General features: G+C 36.1%; 1 protein-coding gene across 2 annotated transcripts in view; it reads right to left on the reverse strand.

Moving 5' to 3' along the window:
* SBF2 (SET binding factor 2) overlaps positions 1-21,799 on the reverse strand; it is a 495,886-nt gene that overhangs the window by 201,699 nt on the left and 272,388 nt on the right. For both annotated transcript variants that reach the window (XM_018059528.1, XM_018059527.1), the window contains exons 9-13: positions 20,291-20,404; positions 17,354-17,431; positions 16,087-16,200; positions 15,419-15,547; positions 11,385-11,483 (exon numbers count right to left, since the gene is read on the reverse strand). In XM_018059528.1, coding sequence (XP_017915017.1) covers positions 11,385-11,483; positions 15,419-15,547; positions 16,087-16,200; positions 17,354-17,431; positions 20,291-20,404 — 534 coding nt within the window. The remainder of the gene's footprint in view (positions 1-11,384; positions 11,484-15,418; positions 15,548-16,086; positions 16,201-17,353; positions 17,432-20,290; positions 20,405-21,799) is intronic.

A 21,799-nucleotide genomic window follows, 5' to 3' on the forward strand; every position in this document is an offset into this window, starting at 1 on the left:
ATTAAAACTAAATATATTTCCTATGATATAAATAATATTTATTAAAGTGAATTTTAAAACATGGAAAAATAAAAGTAGAAAAGAAATTTTCTTAGTGATAATAATATCTTTTCTAGCACATTTTATCTCTCTCTCACTACATATTCTTCTATCTTATTCCAAAAATAACTTAAAGTGGTTTACAAAAATAAAGATACACATATTGATTGCTTCTAGTCAAAAATTCGGTAACGTTACAGGTTCATTCTAAACTGCATAAAGCAAGACTGAAGATCTAAAAATAGTCAAGGGAATTCTGAAGAAGAGTAAATGGAGAAGTCAAACTCTCCAGATTATAAAACTTATATTAACCTTTAATAATTAATACAGTATGGTAAATAGTATACTGAGGGTTAAAGGGCTAATGAAATCAAGAAGCCCAGAAACAGGACTATGAGTGAAAATGTGATAGGGATGGGAGGCACTATAATTCAGAAGGAAAAGTTAAAACAGTTCAATGAAAGAGGGTAATACAACAAAGCATTTTTAGCTCATGGTCTCTGATGTCAGACTGCCTAGATTAAACCCTAGCTTAGCCACTCACTAGTAGTGTGACCTAGTATAGTATCAATTCTCTTACTACTTGTGCTCTAGTTTCCTCATCTGTAAGGAAGATAATAATACAATACCTACTTCATAAGGCTCTTGTGAGAGTGGAACAAATTATTATAGGAAAGTTTATAACACACACACACATATTTCCCCTGAATAAATCTAAAGCTCTTTTCCAAAAGTCTAGAGTATATTCATCTGAAAAACGTTCAGTCGCTGCATATTCTATAGCATAACACCAAGCTTCTAAAACTAAAACCCCACTTCTTTTTCCATCATATCATCCATCTATTCCCATATATTCCCATCATATCACCAGCTACTTATATTTTAACAACAACAGTATTCAATAAAGGTTTAAATAAAAAATCGCTTATTAGAGAAAAGATATAGCTATTCGTCACTAATAGTTTTTCTTCTCAGAACCAAATCCATACACAATTTAGAATAAGCATCTAAAACAAATATCACTTTAAGACAAAGTTCATATTCCTTAGTTGTACAGATAGTCTTCATAAAATTCAAATTTTAGGTTAAAGTTACTGAAAAATAATATATTTAACTGTATTTAGAAAATTCAAGAAAGGCTCATGCCCCAAGATCTAGTATTGAACACAATTTGGTTTTCTGGCTGCCGTATCTGTACACTGCTGCCCTCTAACGGGCAGTATGGTAATTATAAAGGACCACATTCACCAACTCGCACCCAACTTGGTCATATAATGACTTCAGAGAAGACAGCAGAAATGAGAGACATTTTAAGGCTGGTTGAACTCTGTATGTTCTTGGAAACATGTGATCTTATTTATAACTCCAAATGAATTTAGAACAATCCCTTGAAGACTACTGAGCTCATTAAAAACTGCATACCAATTTCATTGTTTAATCACCATGTTGAAATAAGAAAATGAATTATTTTCCAGTAGAACAAAGAAACAGCCAAACGGTCATCTTTGATTTTCGAGAAGTACAAATATAAAGTAATAACTAAGGATTTAGACAACTACATACTTAAGGTGAACATAATTCTGTTCAAAGCAACAAGTTGGCAAAATGTACTATCGTTTAGAGGAAATTTTAAAGTTGGATAATGATTTTCAAGAAGTGAGCTCTGTAATCCTGCTTTTAGAGAATACTCTATTAATGGGAAGTACAATGATTTTCTCAGACTTGAAAAACTGACACATAAACCATCTGGTCTGGAAACACAGATTTTTCTTTTGGCAAACTAAATGAGAATGTGCCTAGGGCTTACAGAAAACAAGGCTGAGAAAGCATTTCAAATAAAAGCAAAACAAAACAAAAAGGTCCTAACTCTACTGGAAATTCAAAGTAGGCACATTGGGGAAAAAAACTTCTTCCACACTGGTCTCAACAATGAATGATAAATCAATGTGTCTCTATCAGAGGCTACCAAGTTTCCCATTAGTTTATGTATTTAATAATTATTTAATGTGCACCAATCATATCTACAGCTGTTATACAAATTCTTAAAAATCCATTCAAATACAGTCAAAACAAAACTATCATTGGACTGAATTGTTAAACACTGACAAAATGGACTTTTTGGACTTGCCTGACTGTGAACACATTTGCTAGAATGAAACATCCTCAATTTTCCATCTCACAGGCCTTTCAATGATCACCTAACAGAATTAATATCTCATCCTTAATACAAAGAAATCTGGTGTATGACTTTAATATTTGAAGTGCTGGCTGCCCTAATTCAAGGTTTATTGACCTTGACACTATCGATATTTTGAGGTAGATAATTCTTGTTTGGCAGTGAGGGGTGGAGAAAAGTGGGTGTCTTGTATATTGTAAAATGTTCAGAAGCATCGTTGGCTTCTAATTAACTATATGTCAGTAGTATACTCTGGTTTTGACTACCAAAAAATGTCTCCAGACACTGAAAATTTCTAGGGAAACAGTTTGCCCCTGTTAGAACAACTGCTCTATTTATGACTCTAGAATGGAGGCTGCATGTTCTAAGACATGTATCCTTTTTACAAATACCAAAAGAGCACAAGTGACTAGCTAAGAGACCTAATACTCTCACACAGCTGCTGGCATGCAAATTAAGGCCATAAAAGATAAAACTCAAAACCTATTAAAATGGCTAAAATGAAAACAACTGAGTACACCAAGCGTTGGTGAAGATGCGAGGCAAACAGAACTCTCATATATTACTGCTGGGAATGCAAAATTGTATAGATTCTTAAGAAAACAGTCTGGAAGTTTTTTATAGAGTTATCATCTTGTTACGACTTTTCTAGCAATCTATTCCTAGTTACTCACTTAAGAGAAATAAATATATTCACATAAAAACCTGTCATATTGATTATATTCTTTGCAGCCAAAGATGGAGAAACTCTATACTGTCAGCAAAAACAAGACCTGGGGCTAACTGTGTCTCAGATCATGAGCTCCTTACTGAAAACTTCAGACTTAAAGAAAGTAGGGAAAACACTAGACCATTCAGGTATGACCCAAATCAAATCCCTTATGATCTTACAGTGGAGGTGACAAATCGATTCAAGGGATTATATCTCGTAGACAGACTGCCTGAAGAACTATGGACAGAAATTCATAACACTGTATAGGAGGCTGTGACCAAAACCACCCCAAAGAAAAAGAAATCCAAGAACGCAAAATGGTTGTCTGAGGAAACTTTACAAATAGCTGAGAAAAGAAGAGATGTGAAAAGTAAAGGAGAAAGGGAAAGATATAAGCAACTGAATGCAGAGTTCCAAAGAATAACAAGGAGAGGGAAGAGAGCTTTCTTAAATGAACAATGCAAAGAAATAGAGGAAAACGATAGAATGGGAAAGACTAGAGAGCTCCTCAAGGAAACTGGAGATACCAAGGGAACATTTCGTGCAAAAGATGGGCACAATAAAGGACAGAAATGGCAAGCACCTAACAGAAGTAGAAAAGAGTAAGGAGAGGTGGCAAGAATACACAGAAGAACTGTACAAAAAAAAGTCTTAAACTGCCCAGGAGAAACACAATGATGTGGTCACTCTCTAGATCTAGAGTCGGGTGTGAAGTCAAGTGGGCCTTATGAAGCATTACTAAGAACAAAGTTGGTGAAGGTGATGGAATTCCAGCTGAGCTATTTCAAATCCTAAAAGATGCTGCTGTAAAAGTGCTGCACTCAATATGCCAGCAAATTTGGAAAACCCAGCAGTGGCCACAGGACCGGAAAAGATCAATTTTCAATCCAATCCCAAAGAAAGGCAATGCCAAAGAATGTTAAAACTACCACAGGATTGCATTCATTTCACAGCTAGCAAGGTCATGCTTAAAATCTTTCAAGCTAGGCTTTAACAGTATGTGAACTGAGAACTTCCAGATGTACAAGCTGGATTTAGAAAAGGCAGAGGAACCAGAGATCAAATCACCAACATCAGCTGGATCTAGAAAAAGCAAGAGAACTCCAGAAAAATATCTACTTCTGCTTCATTGACTATGCTAAAGCCTTTGACTCATAGACCACAACAAACTGTGGAAAATTCTTAAAGAGATAGAATAGCAGACCACCTTACCTGCTTCCTGAGAAAGCAGGTATGCAGGTCATACCTGTATGCAGGTCAAAAAGCAAGTTAGAACAGGATATGGAACAATGGAGTGGTTCAAAATTGAGAGAGAAGTACGTCAAGACTGTGTATTATCACCCTGCTTATTTAACTTACATGTAGAGTATATCATGCAAAAAGCCAGGCATGATGACACACAAGCTGGAATCAAAATTGCCAGGAGAAATATCAACAATTTCAGATATGCAGATGATATCACCCTAATGGCAGAAAGCAAAGAGGAACTAAAGAGCATATTGATGAGGCTCAAAGAGAAGAGTGAAAAAGCTGGCTTAAAACCAACATTCAAAAACTAAGATCATGGCATCTGGTCCCATCACTTTATGGCAACTAGATGGGGAAAAGTGGAAACAGTGGCAGATTTTATTTGCTTGGGCTCCAGAATCACTGCAGATGGTGACTGCACCCATGAAATTAAAATACGCCTGCTCCTTGGATGAAAAGCTATGACAAACTAGACAGCATATTAAAAAGCAAAGACATCACTTTGCTAAGATAGTCTGAGAGTCAAGGGTAAGATTTTTCCAGTAGTCATGTATAGATGTGAGAGTTGTACCATAAAGAAGGGTGAACAAAGAACTGATACTTTTGAATTATGGTTCTGGAGAAGACTCTTGAGAGTTCTTTGGACAGCATGGAGACCAAATCAGTCAATCCTAAAGGAAATCAACTCTGAATAATCATTGGAAGGACTGATGCTGAAGCTCCAATAATTTGGAGTCCAATACTTTGGCCACCTGATGCAAAGAGCTGACTGACTGATAAAGACCCTGATGCTGGGAAAGATTGAGGGCAGGAGAAGGGAGTGACAGAGGATAAGTTGGTTGGATAGCATCACTGACTCAACAGATATGAGTTTGAACAAACTCTGGGAGATACTGAAGGACAGGAAAGCCTGGCATGCTACAGTCCATGGGGTTGCAAATAGCTGGACATGGCTTAGTGACTGAACAACAAAAATCTTTGAACATGTTTAGGGTGGTTTTACTCACAACTGCCAAAATTTTCCTTCATTTGCTTAACAGATAAACAAAACTTTGATTAGCCATACAATGGAATAGTGCTCAACAATAAAAGGGACTAACTGATTCATGCAGTGACAGGAATGAGTGTGAAATGCCTTATGCAAAGTGAAACCAAACTCAAATAACTACATAATGACACTATGAAAAAGGCAAAAACTAACTACAGAGACAGAAAACAGATCAGCTGTCAAGAGTCTGAAGTGAGACAAGGATGTGACTATATCGGAGTATTAACAAAATCTGGGGGAAGACAGAAATGTTCGATGCCCTTAGTGTTGTGGTGATTGCATCACTAGATTCATTGGTCACAATCTACCTATTGTACTTTAAAAATGGTAATTTTTATATATGTAAATTATATCACAGTAGATCTGATTTAAAAATGAACAAACTAAATAGGATGGAAGAAGGAATTTGATTTTTATGCTTTGGGTTGAGGGCCTCATTTTATCATGACAATCTAAGTGGGTATGTTTTAACTTGAAGATGAAAGATGATTGCAATATTTTACTTCTTTCCTATAAAAACAACAACAAGAAATCCCTTTATTCACCGTTGGCAAAGAGTAAAAATATCATCAGTTTAGATGAAATGTGCCTAGTGGTGAAATTTACTTTCTGCAGAAATGTAAAGGAAACAGACCTAATTGATTTAGAATGGCTATTCCTGCATTTGGGCTTTCTTTTCTCATTAGAATTTTCAAACTTATTTGTTTCAGTGCTGGGCAATGGAATACTTATTAAACACAAATAGAAATCTCATATTATAAGAAAGTCCAAGTCCTCTCACTGTTCGTTTAATTTTTAAGAAAACAGACAAGTTACACAATCTAGCAAATGATTATGTACTACCACAGATGCAAAACAAATGAGAAAAACTGCACTATGTAAAACAGCAAAACACATGCCCAGTTGATTTCCTGATGCCTTGGAATTGATGCTTATAAAGTTCTTGTTCTGGATTATTTTAATATTCTCATTTTGCATTCAGCTAGTTGATTATTATAAATGTATACTAAGACTCATAGAGAAAGAGCAGTGCAGGAGTTAAATATGCTGTCAGCAAAGATGACAAATATGCAGACATCAAAGATTCTGAAAACCAAAATAAGCAGTCACAGTATCATCAACTGGGCATGGAAAGAAAAACTGTACCAGTATATGGCCAATGAAAATGTTCACGGTATAACTTTGGAACACTTACACATTTGTCTCTAATGGATTTATTTATTTTCCTTCTTTATTCCACCTCCTCTTTCACCTCCCAAACTCATCAGAAACTTTTAATTATTTAGGAAGCTCCAGAAAGTTAAAAGAGCAGCTAAATCCAGCAATTCATCCTACTCACATCTATTCACATTGCTGCTCTCTGAATAGCACAATAAAGGAGTGGTGATAAGAAAGTGAACAATTAAGGTTCATATCTGAGGTACTTCAAAGCGAAGTGAAAGAGAGAGGCTAGATACACATACCAGACTTCAGTGCTATAAAGTATTTACAAACAACTGAGTGGAATAACCAGGTTTCAATTCTAACCCAATAATAAGGAAACAGTCAAATTATATGGTTGGCTTTTGCTTACCAAAAGGGAATTTTAGAAGTGTGATGATTTAAAAAAAAAATGACTAGTTAAAAATAGAACCATCTGGATTATTTTCCTTGCATTGAGACCATCCTTTCTCCCTCCCCTCAGCTTCCTGTACAATCCAAGAAAGTAACTTTACCATCGTGACTGCTTTTTAACTTTAAGTATTTATTTTAGGAATGTTAGGACCATCAAGAACTTTAGAATCACAGAACTAAAAGGAATCTCATGAAGTCTGCTGACAGTCCACCGGGATATTCTCAAATATTCATTCATCATATACGTGTATCCTCTTCTCAAGGATATTAGTGGAATCTTGTACCTAGAAAATGCCTGGAACTAGTACGTGCCTGGAGAAGGCAATGGCACCCCACTCCAGTACTCTTGCCTGGAAAATCCCATGGACGGAGGAGCCTGGTGGGCTGCAGTCCATGGGGTCCCTAAGAGTTGAACACAGACTGAGCGACCTCACTTTCACTTTTCACTTTCATGCATTGGAGGAAATGGCAACCCACTCCAGTGTTCTTGCCTGGAGAATCCCAGGGACAGGGAAGCCTGGTGGGCTGCCGTCTATGGGGCCGCACAGAGTCGGACACGACTGAAGCGACTTAGCAGCAGCACTTGCCTAATATACATACTAAATGAGTAGATTTGATTAAATTAAATGGAACAGAATTAGACTGTGGAGGGGAAAAGCTCAATAAGGGCTCAAGAAATGAGAGAACATTTGAAGAGCGATATCCACATCTTACCTACTAATAATACAATCCCTCATGATGATCGCTTACTAGTGTCCAATAAGATGCAAGCTGTTTGTGTGTTACATTCACTCTCAAGAATGCGTGATTACTAGATACTTATTTCACTTCAGTTTTCAGTTTTGTGTTGGTTTAGTATAAGTTGGACTTCCCTGGTGGCTGAGACGGTAAAGTGTCTGTCTACAATGTGAGAGACCTGGGTTTGATCCCTGGGTTGGGGAGATTGCCTGGAGAAGGAAATGGCAACCCACTCCAGTACCCTTGCCTTGAAAATCTCATGGACAGAGGAGCTTGGTGCAGGCTACTCTCCATGGGGTCGCAAAGAGTCGGGCACGACTGAGCAACTTCACTTTCACTTTAGTGTAAGTTAGGTATCATTAGGTTATAGATTAAATTTACATTATCCTTATATATTTAAGTGACTTTGTTTTTGCATTATAACGGCTTGGCACACTTCCTTCCGTACAATGCATACTCAGTCCTGTGATAGAGACAAACCTGTGTCAGAACACCAGAGCTCTGGTCACTTACTGGCTACAGAATTTTGCAGTTTTAGAATAATCTTGTAGAAACTTAAGAAATAAACATTCAGTTATTAAAGAGATCAGTCCCAGAGTCTCAAACATTGTTTCCCATTTAATGTCTTGCTACTCTCTGAAATCCATAAATAAATCACTTCTAGTGAGGAGAAGGCAATGGTACCCCACTCCAGTACTCTGCCTGGAAACTCCCATGGACGGAGGAGCCTGGTAGGCTGCAGTCCATGGGGTTGCTAAGAGTCAGACACGATTGAGCAACTTCACTTTCACTTTTCACTTCATGCATTGGAGAAGGCAATGGCAACCCACTCCAGTGTTCTTGCCTGGAGAATCCCAGGGACGGGGGAGCCTGATGGGCTGCCGTCTATAGGGTCGCACAGAGTCAGACACGACTGAAGCGACACAGCAGCAGCAGCAGCAGCAGCAGTGAACAAAGAAAAAAACTTTCTAATCTTTAATTTCCTAACGTATCGATTTCTGCCCTATCTATCTCAAAGGGCTATTTACAAGATGAAATGAGAAAATACATTAAAGAGCTTTATAAAGAAAAAAGTATAAAGTCAACCATTGGAAGTACCACTATTTGTCCAACTGGAGATGAGTCAGCCTAGTGGGAGTGAAAGAACATAGTCTTAGGTATTATAGAGATGAAAATTCCTGAATTTAAAAAATCTGGATTCAATCACTTAATAACCATTTAATAACCACAGGATCATGAATCAATTATTCCCAGTACAATGGGGATAATGACACCTATCTTACATTGTAAAGATTAGAGATAATGTCTGTAAAGTGCTTAATCCCATACCTGGCACGATGCGCTGAACACTCAATATTTATTTTAATTACAATAGGTCAACATAATTTTCTCACGTGATCACCCTATACATTAGTTCTATAAAGTTACCATAAATGGCAAAGACGAGCATAGAACACAAGTTTTCCTTCTGATAGAACTCTTTTTTAAGTTTTAGCATATTGAACAAGAAACAGTTTTATCATATTGGACACAATTATAAATGTGCAATGTAGGATATCAGTCCAAGGGATAAGTTTTAAAATAACTTCAGAAATAAAATTCATAAATAACTGAATAATCATGAAACAGAGAAACACAGTTTAGTATCCTGCTTTTATCCAACTGGTTCTTAGATTTTGAAAGGATGTTACAACCCACAGATTAATGATGACCCAACAACCAAGAAGACCCACCTATTCAAATATGAATTAATTAAGCAATACCACACGCTAGTAAAGTAATGCTTAAAATTCTCCAAGCCAGGCTTCAGCAATATGTGAACCGTGAACTTCCAGATGTTCAAGCTGGTTTTCGAAAAGGCAGAGGAACCAGAGATCAAATTGCCAACATCCCCTGGATCATCGAACAAGCAAGAGAGTTCCAGAAAAAAATCTATTTCTGCTTTATTGACTATGCCAAAGCCTTTGACTGTGTGGATCACAATAAACTGTGGAAAATTCTGAAGGAGATGGGAATACCAGACCACCTGACCTGCCTCTTGAGAAATCTGTATGCAGGTCAGGAAGCAACAGTTAGAATTGGACATGGAACAACAGACTGGTTCCAAATAGGAAAAGGAATACATCAAGGCTGTATACTGTCACCCTGCTTATTTAACTTATATGCAGAGTACATCATGAGAAATGCTGGGCTGGAGGAAGCACAAGCTGGAATCAAGATTGCTGGGAGAAATATCAATCACCTCAGATATGCAGATGACACCACCCTTATGGCAGAAAGTGAAGAAGAACTAAAGAGCCTCTTGATGACAGTGAAACAGGAGAGTGAAAATGTTGGCTTAAAGCTCAACATTCAGAAAACGAAGATTATGGCAACTGGTCCCATCACTTCATGGGAAATAGATGGGGAAACAGTGGCTGACTTTATTTTTCTGGGCTCCAAAACCACTGCAGATGGTGACTGCAGCCATGAAATTAAAAGACGCTTACTCCTTGGAAGGAAAGTTATGACCAACCTCGACAGCATATTCAAAAGCAGAGACATTACTTTGTCAACAAAGGTCCGTCTAGTCAAGGCTATGGTTTTTCCAGTAGTCATGTATGGATGTGAGAGTTAAGACTACAAAGAAAGCTGAGCACTAAAGAATTGATGCTTTTGAACTGTGGTGTTGGAGAAGACTCTTGAGAGTGTCTTGGACTGCAAGGAGATCCAACCAGTCCATCCTAAAGGAGATCAGTCCTGGGTGTTCACTGGAAGGACTGATGTTGAAGCTGAAACTCCAATACTCTGGCCACCTGATGAGAAGAGCTGACTCCTTGGAAAAGACCCTGATGCTGGGAAAGATTGAGGGCAGGAGGAGAAGGGGATGACAGAGGATGAGATAGTTGGATGGCATCACCGACTCGATGGACATGGGTTTGGGTGGACTCTGGGAGTTGGTGAGGGACAGGGAGGCCTGGCGTGCTGCGGTTCATGGGGCCACAGAGTTGGACACGACTGAGCAACAGAACTGAACTGAAGTGATACTAGGATACTGACCCCAAATTCTTCTTAACTATATTTTCTTTAAGATACATCTCCCCTCAACTTCACACTGGAAGACAATACTTCTCACTTACTTTCCTTTTTTTTTTAGTAAAAAGATTTAACTCTGAAAATCTTCGCATGCAGGAGAAATAACTAGTAATCATTAGCCAATATCCACTTTTCTATGTGCATCTTAAGTTCTCTTCTCTCCTGGTATCCAAAAACAGACTTTAACACATTCTAATCTTTAACTTACTGCATTTTTTCATCAGGGAATACTTTCACCCTTGAGTTTGTATAGCACCTGACAGTTTTCCTTCTTTAAGCTTTTCACTAGCGTATATTCAAAGCAATGCACCTCAAAGCTTTTCACGATACAATGGACAGTCACTGTACGAAGCTAAAGCAGAATACATCCGTCAAATCTGTCTCAGGTAGTTCTGGTCTCCATGAGTCTAATCTTTACATCTCAAAAATATTCAATATGCTCTTAAGAAGAAGAGACCAAAATGAAAATCACAATGAAGGCAAGTGACAAACTGGAAAACTGGGACTAATATGTTTTCATAACATATCAATTGACAGGAAAATCACTTTGAAAAATGAGGTCTATTTTGATGTACAGTACCAACTTTAATATTTTGGAACTCATAGTCTCAAGGGTTTTAAATCAGAACAAAAAAGATCATTACTAGGAATATGAAGCTTTTGAATTTTTCAAAGAAAATACTTTATTAATACTTTTAAAATTAATGACTATCTAAATAAATATACTTACGTACATTTTTAAATAGTTGCTCAGCAAGTTCTCTGACATGCTTTATCATCTTCATTGGGTTATTTTCTTCAACTTTAATTCGTTCTACTTCAAAAGCTACCACCTTGGAAAAAGAATCAAATGATAAAGCATCATATTTTAGAATATGCTGAATTAGCAAACCATGTGATGATTTCATACAATTTGCAAACTAAAAGCATACAATATGTATATTATTATTAAAACAAAGTATTTTATATTTTTACTGGGTTTCAGTTCTATTCTAGAGTTAATCAAGTCCTTGGATGTTCTGGTGGTCTCTCTCTCTGATGATTCATGGTCCTGTTTTTTCTTGGGAAAGTCATTATTTTTGGAACTCAATGAGACTCTGTCATTCCCTAGGCCTCACTCAAAGAATTCTCTCACTCAGAGAATTTCAGACAGTCAGAAAGTCTCCAAACATTTCCCTAACTCACAAAACATGAACTAAATGTTCAAATTGGGTCACTCTAGTCCTAGTTCTGCTAACAGCGTGATTTGAAACAAGTCACTAAGACTCCTGAGCTGCAATTTTTTCATCTCTAAAATAAGATTAAGAACAAGATGACCTTAAGGCTCCTTCTAGTTCTCAAATTATAGAACCTCTGATCCATTTCCTTACCAACTAATTTACTGGAAGAACCATGTTATTGTGTTCACTTGGAGTGGAGCAAAGAGTACTGACAGGAAAAAATGAGGTATGAGGAGGAAGTAAATAGATGGATTTTTTTTAAGGGTATAATATAGGGATTTTCATTCGTGCAACTAATAGATTCACGGGAGCAGACAGACATATAAAACTATGACTCCACCTATTGTAGGCCAGCATTCAGAAGGATTGCCAAACAAAGTCAAATGCTTCTTCCCTTCTAACAGGTCTATTTGATGGGTGTCTGTGGATAAGACAATAGACAGTACTCAAAACTGCTCAAACCTCCATAAGCCTTGTGTGTGGCAGGCTGCCCTCAGCCAAATGAAAACAAGGCAAGAGCAAATGCAGTTGGCCAAAGAGAGTAGAAGAAATTACTTAGGTCTGAGGTCTCATCTCTTTTGGGCCCTTGACAGAAGTATATATATGAGTAACTGGCTTTCAAGTAATAACATCAATAAGACATTAAAAATCATCACTGTAGACTGAACACAGAAGTAGATGAACACTAAGGGGAGACTAACAGGAATTAGCCTACTAGGAGTCTTGAACAGATCCTTGCAGTATTATTGTTTTCAATCTGAAGAACATATATATATGTTTTATATATATATATATATATGCATCTGTTGTGTATATAAATGTACATAATAAAAGATAAGTCATATAAAGTTAGAGAAATAAAATACAGCTTAATGCTGCCTAGTGGCTTTCAGAGTCATCTACTTGGGGAAAGTCTGTAGGAGGTGGTGAGATATGAGCAGAATATGAAAAACGGACAGAAAAAGAGAAAGAGAGCACTTTGGGCAAGGGAAGCACTTATAAAAAATAGAGTCTGTGGCAAGCTGGCAAGCACGTTTTCTGGAAGTAATCGATCTGAGTTATTAGTTGTGATGAAGCTGCGAGAGAGTATTACTAAAGGAATTTGTATAGCAAGAAAAAGGGTACATAAACCCAAGTTACTATTTCAAATGCTTGAGACTATTAAAATGTAGGTGCCAGAAAGGACCTTGGGGAGCACCTAATTCATCCACATAAATCATTACGTATCAATTACTTAGTTCAAGATCTAAAGGGTGATATATGTTAGTATTAGGTAATCAATGATCAATCATATTAGAGAATCAGAGATCAATAAGTTATCAGAAAAAAACTGTCCACCTCAGGGCACTCTCTCCGAGATCGTCACATGTTTTCTGTTATTATTAAGTAAAGCATTTGGTGTAGATCGCCATACTCAGAACTAAAGCATGTACCTTTTCTTTTATTCTGACTTTACTTAACTATCTTTACAGAGAATAAAAGACCCTTCTCTAAACAAAGATTTAACTTCTCTGTATGAGATAAAACCACCAGCAGCAACAAAGGTCCATATAGTCAAAGCTATGGTTTTTCCAGTAGTCACGTATAGATGTGAGAGTTGGACCATAAAGAAGGCTAAGCCCTGAAGAATTGATGCTTTTTAACTGTGGTGTTGGAGAACTCATGAGAGTTGCTTGGACTGCAAGGAGATCAAACCAGTCAATTCCAAATGAAATCAACCCTGAATATGCACTGGAGGACTGCTGCTGAGGCTGAAGCTCCAATACTTTGGCCACATCACTTGAAGAGCCAACTCACTGGAAAAGACCCTGATTCTGGGAAAGACTGAAAGCAAAAGAAGGGGGCAGCAGAGGATGAGATGGTTAGACAGCATCACCAACTCAATGGATATGAACTTGAGCAAACTCTGGGAGATAGTGGAGGACAAAGGTGCCTGGTGTGCTGTAGTCCCTGGGGTTTCAAAGAGCTGGACACAACTTAGTGACTGAAAGACAACAACCACCACCAGCAGCATAACACAACAACAATCACCAGCAGCATAATATGATCACTATTACTATTCTCCATTACTCTAGGTACTAGGAGTGGTTTTCTTTTACAGACTTCTGAGAATATTTACGTTTCTTGGTTCTAACATAATGCTCTTCCAGAAGTTTAAATGGGAGTAAGAGTCATTGTTCTATCTATCAGAATGGGCTTCTATGAACATAGTTAATGATAAATGGAAAGATGCATCACAATAAGAAAAATCAAAACTAACACAAAATAGCATCCTTATTTTGAGTTGCATCTGCTCGAACTCTTCCTTTATATGGCCAATTCCTTGAACAAAAAGACTAATTGCTTGAACATAGAGACTAAATCTTCCTTTCACATATTTAATATCTCCTAAAGGAAATATGAGCTCTGGGTTGGGAAGATCCCTTGGAGAAGGGAAAGTGAAAGTGAAGTCGCTCAGTCGTGTCTGACTCTTTGCGACCCTGTGGACTATAGCCCAACAGGCTCCTCAGTCCATGGGATTCTCCAGGCAAGAATACTGGAGTGGGTTGCCACTTCCTTCTCCAGGGGATCTTCCCGACCCAGGGATTGAACCCAGGCTCCCGCATTGCAGGCAGACGCTTTAACCTCTGAGCCACCAGGGAAGCCCAAGTGAAGTCGCTCAGTCGTGTCCAGCTCTTTGTGACCCCATGCCTACCAGGCTCCTCCCTCCATGGGATTCTAGAAGGGAAGGGCTCCAGTATTTTGGCCTGGAGAATTCCATGGACTATATAATCCATGAGGTTGCAAAAAGTTGCACACCACTTAGTGACTTTCACTTTTACTTTCAAAGAAGCTACACAAATGCCAGAAAAAAATCAGCATTAGTTAAGAATGGTTTAGCTAAATGCAAAGAAAGTGCTAATTCTTACTTGAAATTTGCTATATTTTCCAAGGATTAGTACTTAAGAAAACACCCTGATTTGTGGTTGTTTTATGGAGAAACTGAAATTTTGGGCTCCTTACTTTATTTCCCAAGCTTTGATTAAAATAAAGATAACAGTAAAAATAAATAAATAAAAAAGAATGGCTTAGTTAAACTATGGCTCTAGGACACAGATTTAATGTAATTGCAGTTTGAAATAACATATTTATACATTAAACTTAGACCTTTCTCTCTATAAAACTGGTAAGTTCTACCTATACAACCACTGTCAATTTTTCAAAAAGATTTTAATCAACTATTTAAAATTCAGTTGTTCAAGGGAATTTCCCGGTGGTCCAACAGTTAGGACTCTGAGCTTTCAACGCAGGGGGTACAGATTTGACCCCTGGTTGGGGAACTAAGATTCCACAAGCCAAAAAAGTACTCAGTTGTTCAAAATTTCTATGTATTTTACTTCTGAGACATCCTATAATTATATTTTTTTCTAATCCACATTATAAACACCAAAATCTGATATGTATAATAAATATTTTTTTATCTTAATTAAATGTTTAAAACACTGCTTCTCTACTTTTAGCTACTAATTTTGTCTGTAAATAATGCATTCATTTGATAATAAGTATACCTCATCAAAGAGATCACAGGATCTATAGGGAGGACCTCTTTCTGAAACAAAACCTGCAAATGCCATTCCATTGAGAACTTTAGTGAGGAAATCATTCTCAACTAGACCACGCTGTCCCAAGAAAGCTGTCTGTAAAGAAAAACAATGTGAAATGAATAATGAATAAGTTGTCACTTAGCAATGAATGAATGAATGGTCAAAACAGAAACATACTAGAAAGATCAAAGCCTGAATAAACATCTTCATGCATAAGTATGTTGTTATAAAATACATTTCTCTCTAAAAGGGCTTTGTTACCTGAAATACTACATATATTGAATAAAAATAAACCTGTCTGTAAAGCAGGAGCAGAAATCAGAAATAACCTCAATTTTAAAAGAAAAATCAATTTAAAGTTAACATATTCTAAAGGAAAATGTATCAGTTCCACAGTATTATTAAAAATTATCAGACACCTGACACTAACACAACACTGTAAATCAACTACGTTCCAATAAAAATAATTTAAAAAGAAAAAAATTATCAACTAGCCACACGAAGCAGAGATATTAAATAAAAAAATTTGACAGAATAAACTCAAAATACATGGCTAGAAAAAGATTGCCAAGTTCTTTTAATTAAATTAGAGTTTACATTTTGGACAGACACAGTATAGTATTAGATCTTACCTTGTGAAAATGTATTACTGGTTCTGCGTGAATTCTTATAAGCTGTAAGCATGACCTATATCCTTGGAAAAGTTGTGCAAATAATCTAAGAAAAACTGCACGCACTTCCTTATCCTGAAAATATAAGAAGAAACATGATAGATAACTGAATTTCTTAAAAAAACAAAAGAAAAATCACAAATTAGAAAGTTGTAAAGAACCTGAGAGATTATTTAATAAATCTGTGTTTCCTATGCAGAAGTCTCATTTGTAGCAGAACTAAGTAGTGGGCATCTAGTCTGTGCCACAGTTGGACAGTGTAGGCTGTTAAATAGCTCCTTTAAAAACTGAACCTAGTAAAACTTTCCTCTAGTACATCCAATTTTCCTTGCAGAAAAAAACATAAATCAGAGAGTCTCTGCTTTCACCATGTTAGAGAAGAGCATATTTCCCAAGACATTTGATTTTTATCGCCATCGAAAGAATTACTGTCACAAATACAAAAGAAAAAACTCAAGACTATTTTAAAAGCTTATGATATTATTCCAAAGTTTATACTACTTCTAAAAATCTATTCTTACATTAATAAAGTATGACTTGAAAATCTGTTTTGATAATTCAGATTTTTAAAAAATCATAGTTTTAGAACTCTAAGGAAACTCTCAGATTTAGTCGATCCCTTATTTAATAGATGAAGAAATAGTTAAAAATGCTTCATAACTCATCAAAGGTATGCAGTTCTATAACTTTCCATACTAGCCACAAAGCTCATCACTAAGAAATGCACTGATCAAAATAAAAAAGGGGTCTCTGCTATATAGTCACTCTTTTATGACTTTCAATTGGAGCTACATTTATCCACTCACTCAAACTTGATTTTCTCCTGTGACCAACGACCTCTGTTTCCATTTTTTACAAGCTTCCCTTTTTTATCCTTGCCTGACCCTTTCGATTTGATGCTTGGCACAACTTTTCAGGCTCTAATCTAGGTTCTGATTTTTTTTGTCCCATACTTAGTCATGCCTCCTCAGAGCAAACAGTCTTAGCCTACTCCTCTCCCAATCAATGTACTGCCTGTGGCTTCCCCTTCAGGAGGTCACAAGATCAATCAGTGGCAATTCTCCTAATTTCTAATTTGGCACACCTTTACTAGGCTGTCCATCTAATTCTCACTATACTTAGCTTCTTTGAAAAATATACAAAGAAAAGCAACTCTTTTTAAAAACATCAATTTTAAATATTAAAAAAAATAAATAAAAACATAAATTTTAAATATTAAACTTCTTACCAGCATTTTTGAGTGGGATAAAGCTGTTCGTGGAGGGGGAAAAGCATGATCTGCTACTTCCAAATCTGGGTGTAGAATCTAAAGCAAAGAAGCTCTGTTATGTAAAATACCAATAAAACCTATTATTTGATCTACTGGTGGCATTAAGATGAAACAGTCTCAGTATGTGAACTACAATATATTCACTCCCTCCAGGAAAACATTAGCTGAGGCAGCTCTGCATGTACTATGTGAAAAGATATTCAAGAAACAAATATTCAATTAAAATACCTGTTACAGGGAAACACACATAGTTTGGTTTCATTTATTTGAATATAGCTGATCCCTTCTCCAGGGGATCTTCCTAACCCAGGGATCAAACCCAGGTCTCCCACATTGCAGGCGGATTCTTTACCAGCTAAGCCACCAGGGAAGCCCAAGCATACCGGAGTGGGTAGCCTATCCCTCCTCCAAGGGATCTTCCTGACCTGGGAATCAAACTGGGGTCTCCTGCATTGCAGGCAGATTCTTCACCAGCTGAGCTGACAGGGAAGCCAAATACCGAGCCACCAGTATTACCAGCCGAATACCAAGCTACTACTATATATAGTAGTATACCATATACATATATTTCATTTATATGATATAAACAGAAATGAAAATGTAAAGTTCTGAAATATAAAATAGTAGTCACCTCTGAGAGAGGATCGTCTAGGGCAGAGCTATTTATCCATACAGTTGAAAATTTAAAGCATTTATTTTTATGTTTTTTAAATATAATTAAAAATTAATTAATGAAAATACTGAGAAGAAACAGAATAAGTTTGTGAACCTCACAGTCCAGAGGGGTGACAGTATAACACAATGTGACAAGTATTATAAATATATAAAGTAATAATATGTGAATATAATAATTAATTCAACCCCAAAAGAGAAGGCAACATTTGTGTTAGGCTTTGAAGGAAGGCAGGCTGAGGGGGCATGTGGGAAAGACACATCCATGCAGGGCTTACACAGGGAAAATAATTCTGCATCAGCAAGCAGCAAATTTTTGTCTTTGCAGAATTACTTTCAAATACTGAAGATTTGGTATTATATTCTTACAATAGACCAAAAAGCTCAAAACAATACTTATGAACGACACCAAAACATCAATAATATTTATAATCTAGTCATCAAATCATTATCACAGTATAGTAACATCTTCATGTCTATAAAAATGTCCCTGATTACCACACTGTGTAATCATCTGATTATAATTATTTACTGACCAAATGAAGCTGATATACTTGTATGTCAAAATCTCCCACACAGTCCATGAAATATGGTCTCTTTTCAGTCCTACACGCTTATGCACACTGCAGCATATGATCCAGCAAGGTGTTTGAAGACTGCGTAAACAGGCATACTCAGTCTTACCAACTCTGCATTCCACTCACTGTCAAATTTGGTGGCACAAGTGTTGAAGGTTAAGGTTTAACAGGGTGCAGCAAAACCTCTACCAAAAGCCACGCACTTAAGAACTAAAATCTTAACCTATGTTAATTTTGGTATTTAATCCCTCAATAACTGAAAACATCATTAAGTAAATGTACATTAATATTTTTAAACTTATTTAATATTTCTAGAAACATAAAACTTTTTCAGGCACTCAAATACTATGTTCTTAGCTTTTGCTATATCCATATACCACCGACATAATTGTTTAGCTAATTTTTTTATTTGAAATGTCTTTAACAACTCATCTCTTTAACTCTAGTATTTTCTTAGAAGATATCATCTGTGAAATCACAGGTTTTGTATGCTATTTTTAATAAAATAAACATTATAATAAATATATAACTATTAAAATTTAAAAGTTGCCACATACCACCCTAAATCATCTCCATACTTCACTCTGGGAAAGAGGTATTTGTCATCCTTTATATAAAGCATTCATCCTACCGATAATGGCTAAGAAACAGAGGATGGAATGTGATTTGCTCAAAAATACCCAGTGGCAGGATGCTGACTGGAATTTAGGTCTCCTAAATTCTAACCTAGTATTCTTTTTACTCTATCACACTTGGTATTTCAGATTACAAATTATATTGGGAACAAGTCAGTCTTCTCTAAAAGTTTCCATCCTACATACCACTACAACAACACAAGGACCAACACAACTTTGGAAATTTCTGAAAATAAAACCCCTCTTGGTAATCCTAGACTTCTGAGTTCCTATCTAAGTTCCTATTTAAGGGGGGAAAAAGATTTTAAACAGCTCAGACTAGAATACTACTCAAGAAGAATATGAAAGCCTTAATTCTAGTAATAGCTTGAAAGGGAATGAAGAATTTCTAAGTTTCAAATTTCTGATGATGGATAAGTAGGCTACTAAAAGGTTGTCAGTAAAATAAAATACTGTGCTTTGAGCTTTTAAAAATAAACAAAGGTTGACAAAAAATAAATTTGCTTCAATGAGAAACACTCAGATCACAAGATTTCTTATAGCTTCAATGCACAGAATACTGACATTTATCAGTAAGTTACATCTTTTTGTAGTAAGCTGGAAACACTGGCCAGTCCTCATCACACTGCTTTGCAAGAAGCACATGTACCAAAGAGAAATGAGATGTCATTGAGAAAGGTGAAGGAAAGGGAACAGGTGCTAGCTTCTAATGAGGGAAGTTAGGAGATTCAAGGATTTTGAGGCATAGTCTGGTCTTATTTTCAGAGGTGTGTTTCTAATACCTAGAACAAATATTCACTTAGGATTCAGAGTATACTCTTTAGATAATATTTTGTAAATTATCCTGTTCTAACACTATATGAGAATACATATATATATTTTAAGAACATGTAACTCATTTTTAAGTAATTACACTGTTAATGAATGATATCCAATTACCTTAGTTTAGATTTAAATCAAGAGAAAAATACTTCAAGAAATTAAGTAAATTAAGAAAGAATATATCATACCAAAGAAAGAGCTGCTTGAGTCTGTTGTAGAAGTGGTTCCGGAAGGGAAGAGAGGTGAATACATTCAGGAATTTTAATAGTGCCTCCATCCAAGTCAGCTATGATTACATCTAACTGAAGAAGATTAAAAAAAAATCTATTTAATAAAATGTCTTTCTAGACTGATTTTCAGCTACTGTATATTTCCCAGTTTCCTCTGAAATTAGATGTGACATATGACCAAGTTTCTGCTAAAGGAACATGAAAAGTGATGTGCACATTTTCAGGCATTCAAAATAGAGGTCCAGTCAGGCCCTCCTATGCTTTCTTTCCTCTTACTATCGCTGAAACTATGAACTAACAACCCAATCTTGAACACATTCAGAGGATGACAATGCCTAAGCGGATTCTAGTGGAGAAGCAAGAAGCAAAGCAGCATGGTCCTTCCTTGAATGAGTTCATGGAACAAATTGGTCTGACATAATGGAACACTTCTACAAACTGCTGCATGAGTGTTAAATAAAATTCCATTTTGTTTAAGCCATTGCATTTTGCATGCTTTATTATAGTAGTTCAGCCATATCCTAAATAACATAGTAATCGTAAGAGTTAACAAGCAAAGCAACTAGTATATATCGAAACAGCACTGTTCAGGTAGCTAAATCACTAATGTTTAGCATTTTACAAAATCTATTTTAAAATAACATGAAAAATGTAATAGAGAAACCAGTCAAAATTATGGAAGGTATTATGTTGCTAACAGGATTAAAATTAATTCTAATTTATTCAATGAAAAGTTAAGAAATTCACTTCTGTCAATATTTGGTTTGTCTAACTTCCACAGACTGTTTTTATTTACTGGGAAAAAAACTGCCTACAAACCAAATGAGTGAGTTTTTAATTAGTACTAATGAGGTTTGACTTAATGCTTATGCATTTACAGATATTTTTATATGTTGATATCAAAGTTAAAAAATTATCAATATATAAAGTCAGAAAAAAGAATGAGGGTCCTGTTTATAACTGCAATGTGCAATGGTCTTCTGTCAGTTTAAATGACAATTATGATTTGATTACAATTGTAATTATACAAAAGTACCTACAGAGCTTACCTCTTCACTGGCATTTATAACTAAAATCAAATTAGAATAACAAACTCTTTAGGATTTGTGAATCACAGATGTCATATAACCCAACCTTTCAATGAAGAATTTTTCTTAAACTCCCTGAAAAGTGTCATGCAATCTGTCTTTGTACTCTACTTAGAGTACTCTTCACATAAGGAGACACATTCATCATCACTGGGCAGCTCTATTTAGTTGAAAACTCTTAGACCGAGCAAAAATTTGTTTCTATATCCACTATACCCACTGATTCTATTTCAGCCTCTACCCCTTCTTTCTATGACAGCTACTTAAATATTAATCTTTAGCTATCAAATAACATTAGGTTATTACCTGTGAACATTTTCTTAGGCCCTCAAAGAATATGGTTTCTAAACTCTTGAAATCCTAAATGTCCTTCTATGAA

The sequence above is a fragment of the Capra hircus genome, chromosome 15, assembly GCF_001704415.2.
Source record: "Capra hircus breed San Clemente chromosome 15, ASM170441v1, whole genome shotgun sequence".
Lineage (NCBI taxonomy): Eukaryota > Metazoa > Chordata > Mammalia > Artiodactyla > Bovidae > Capra > Capra hircus.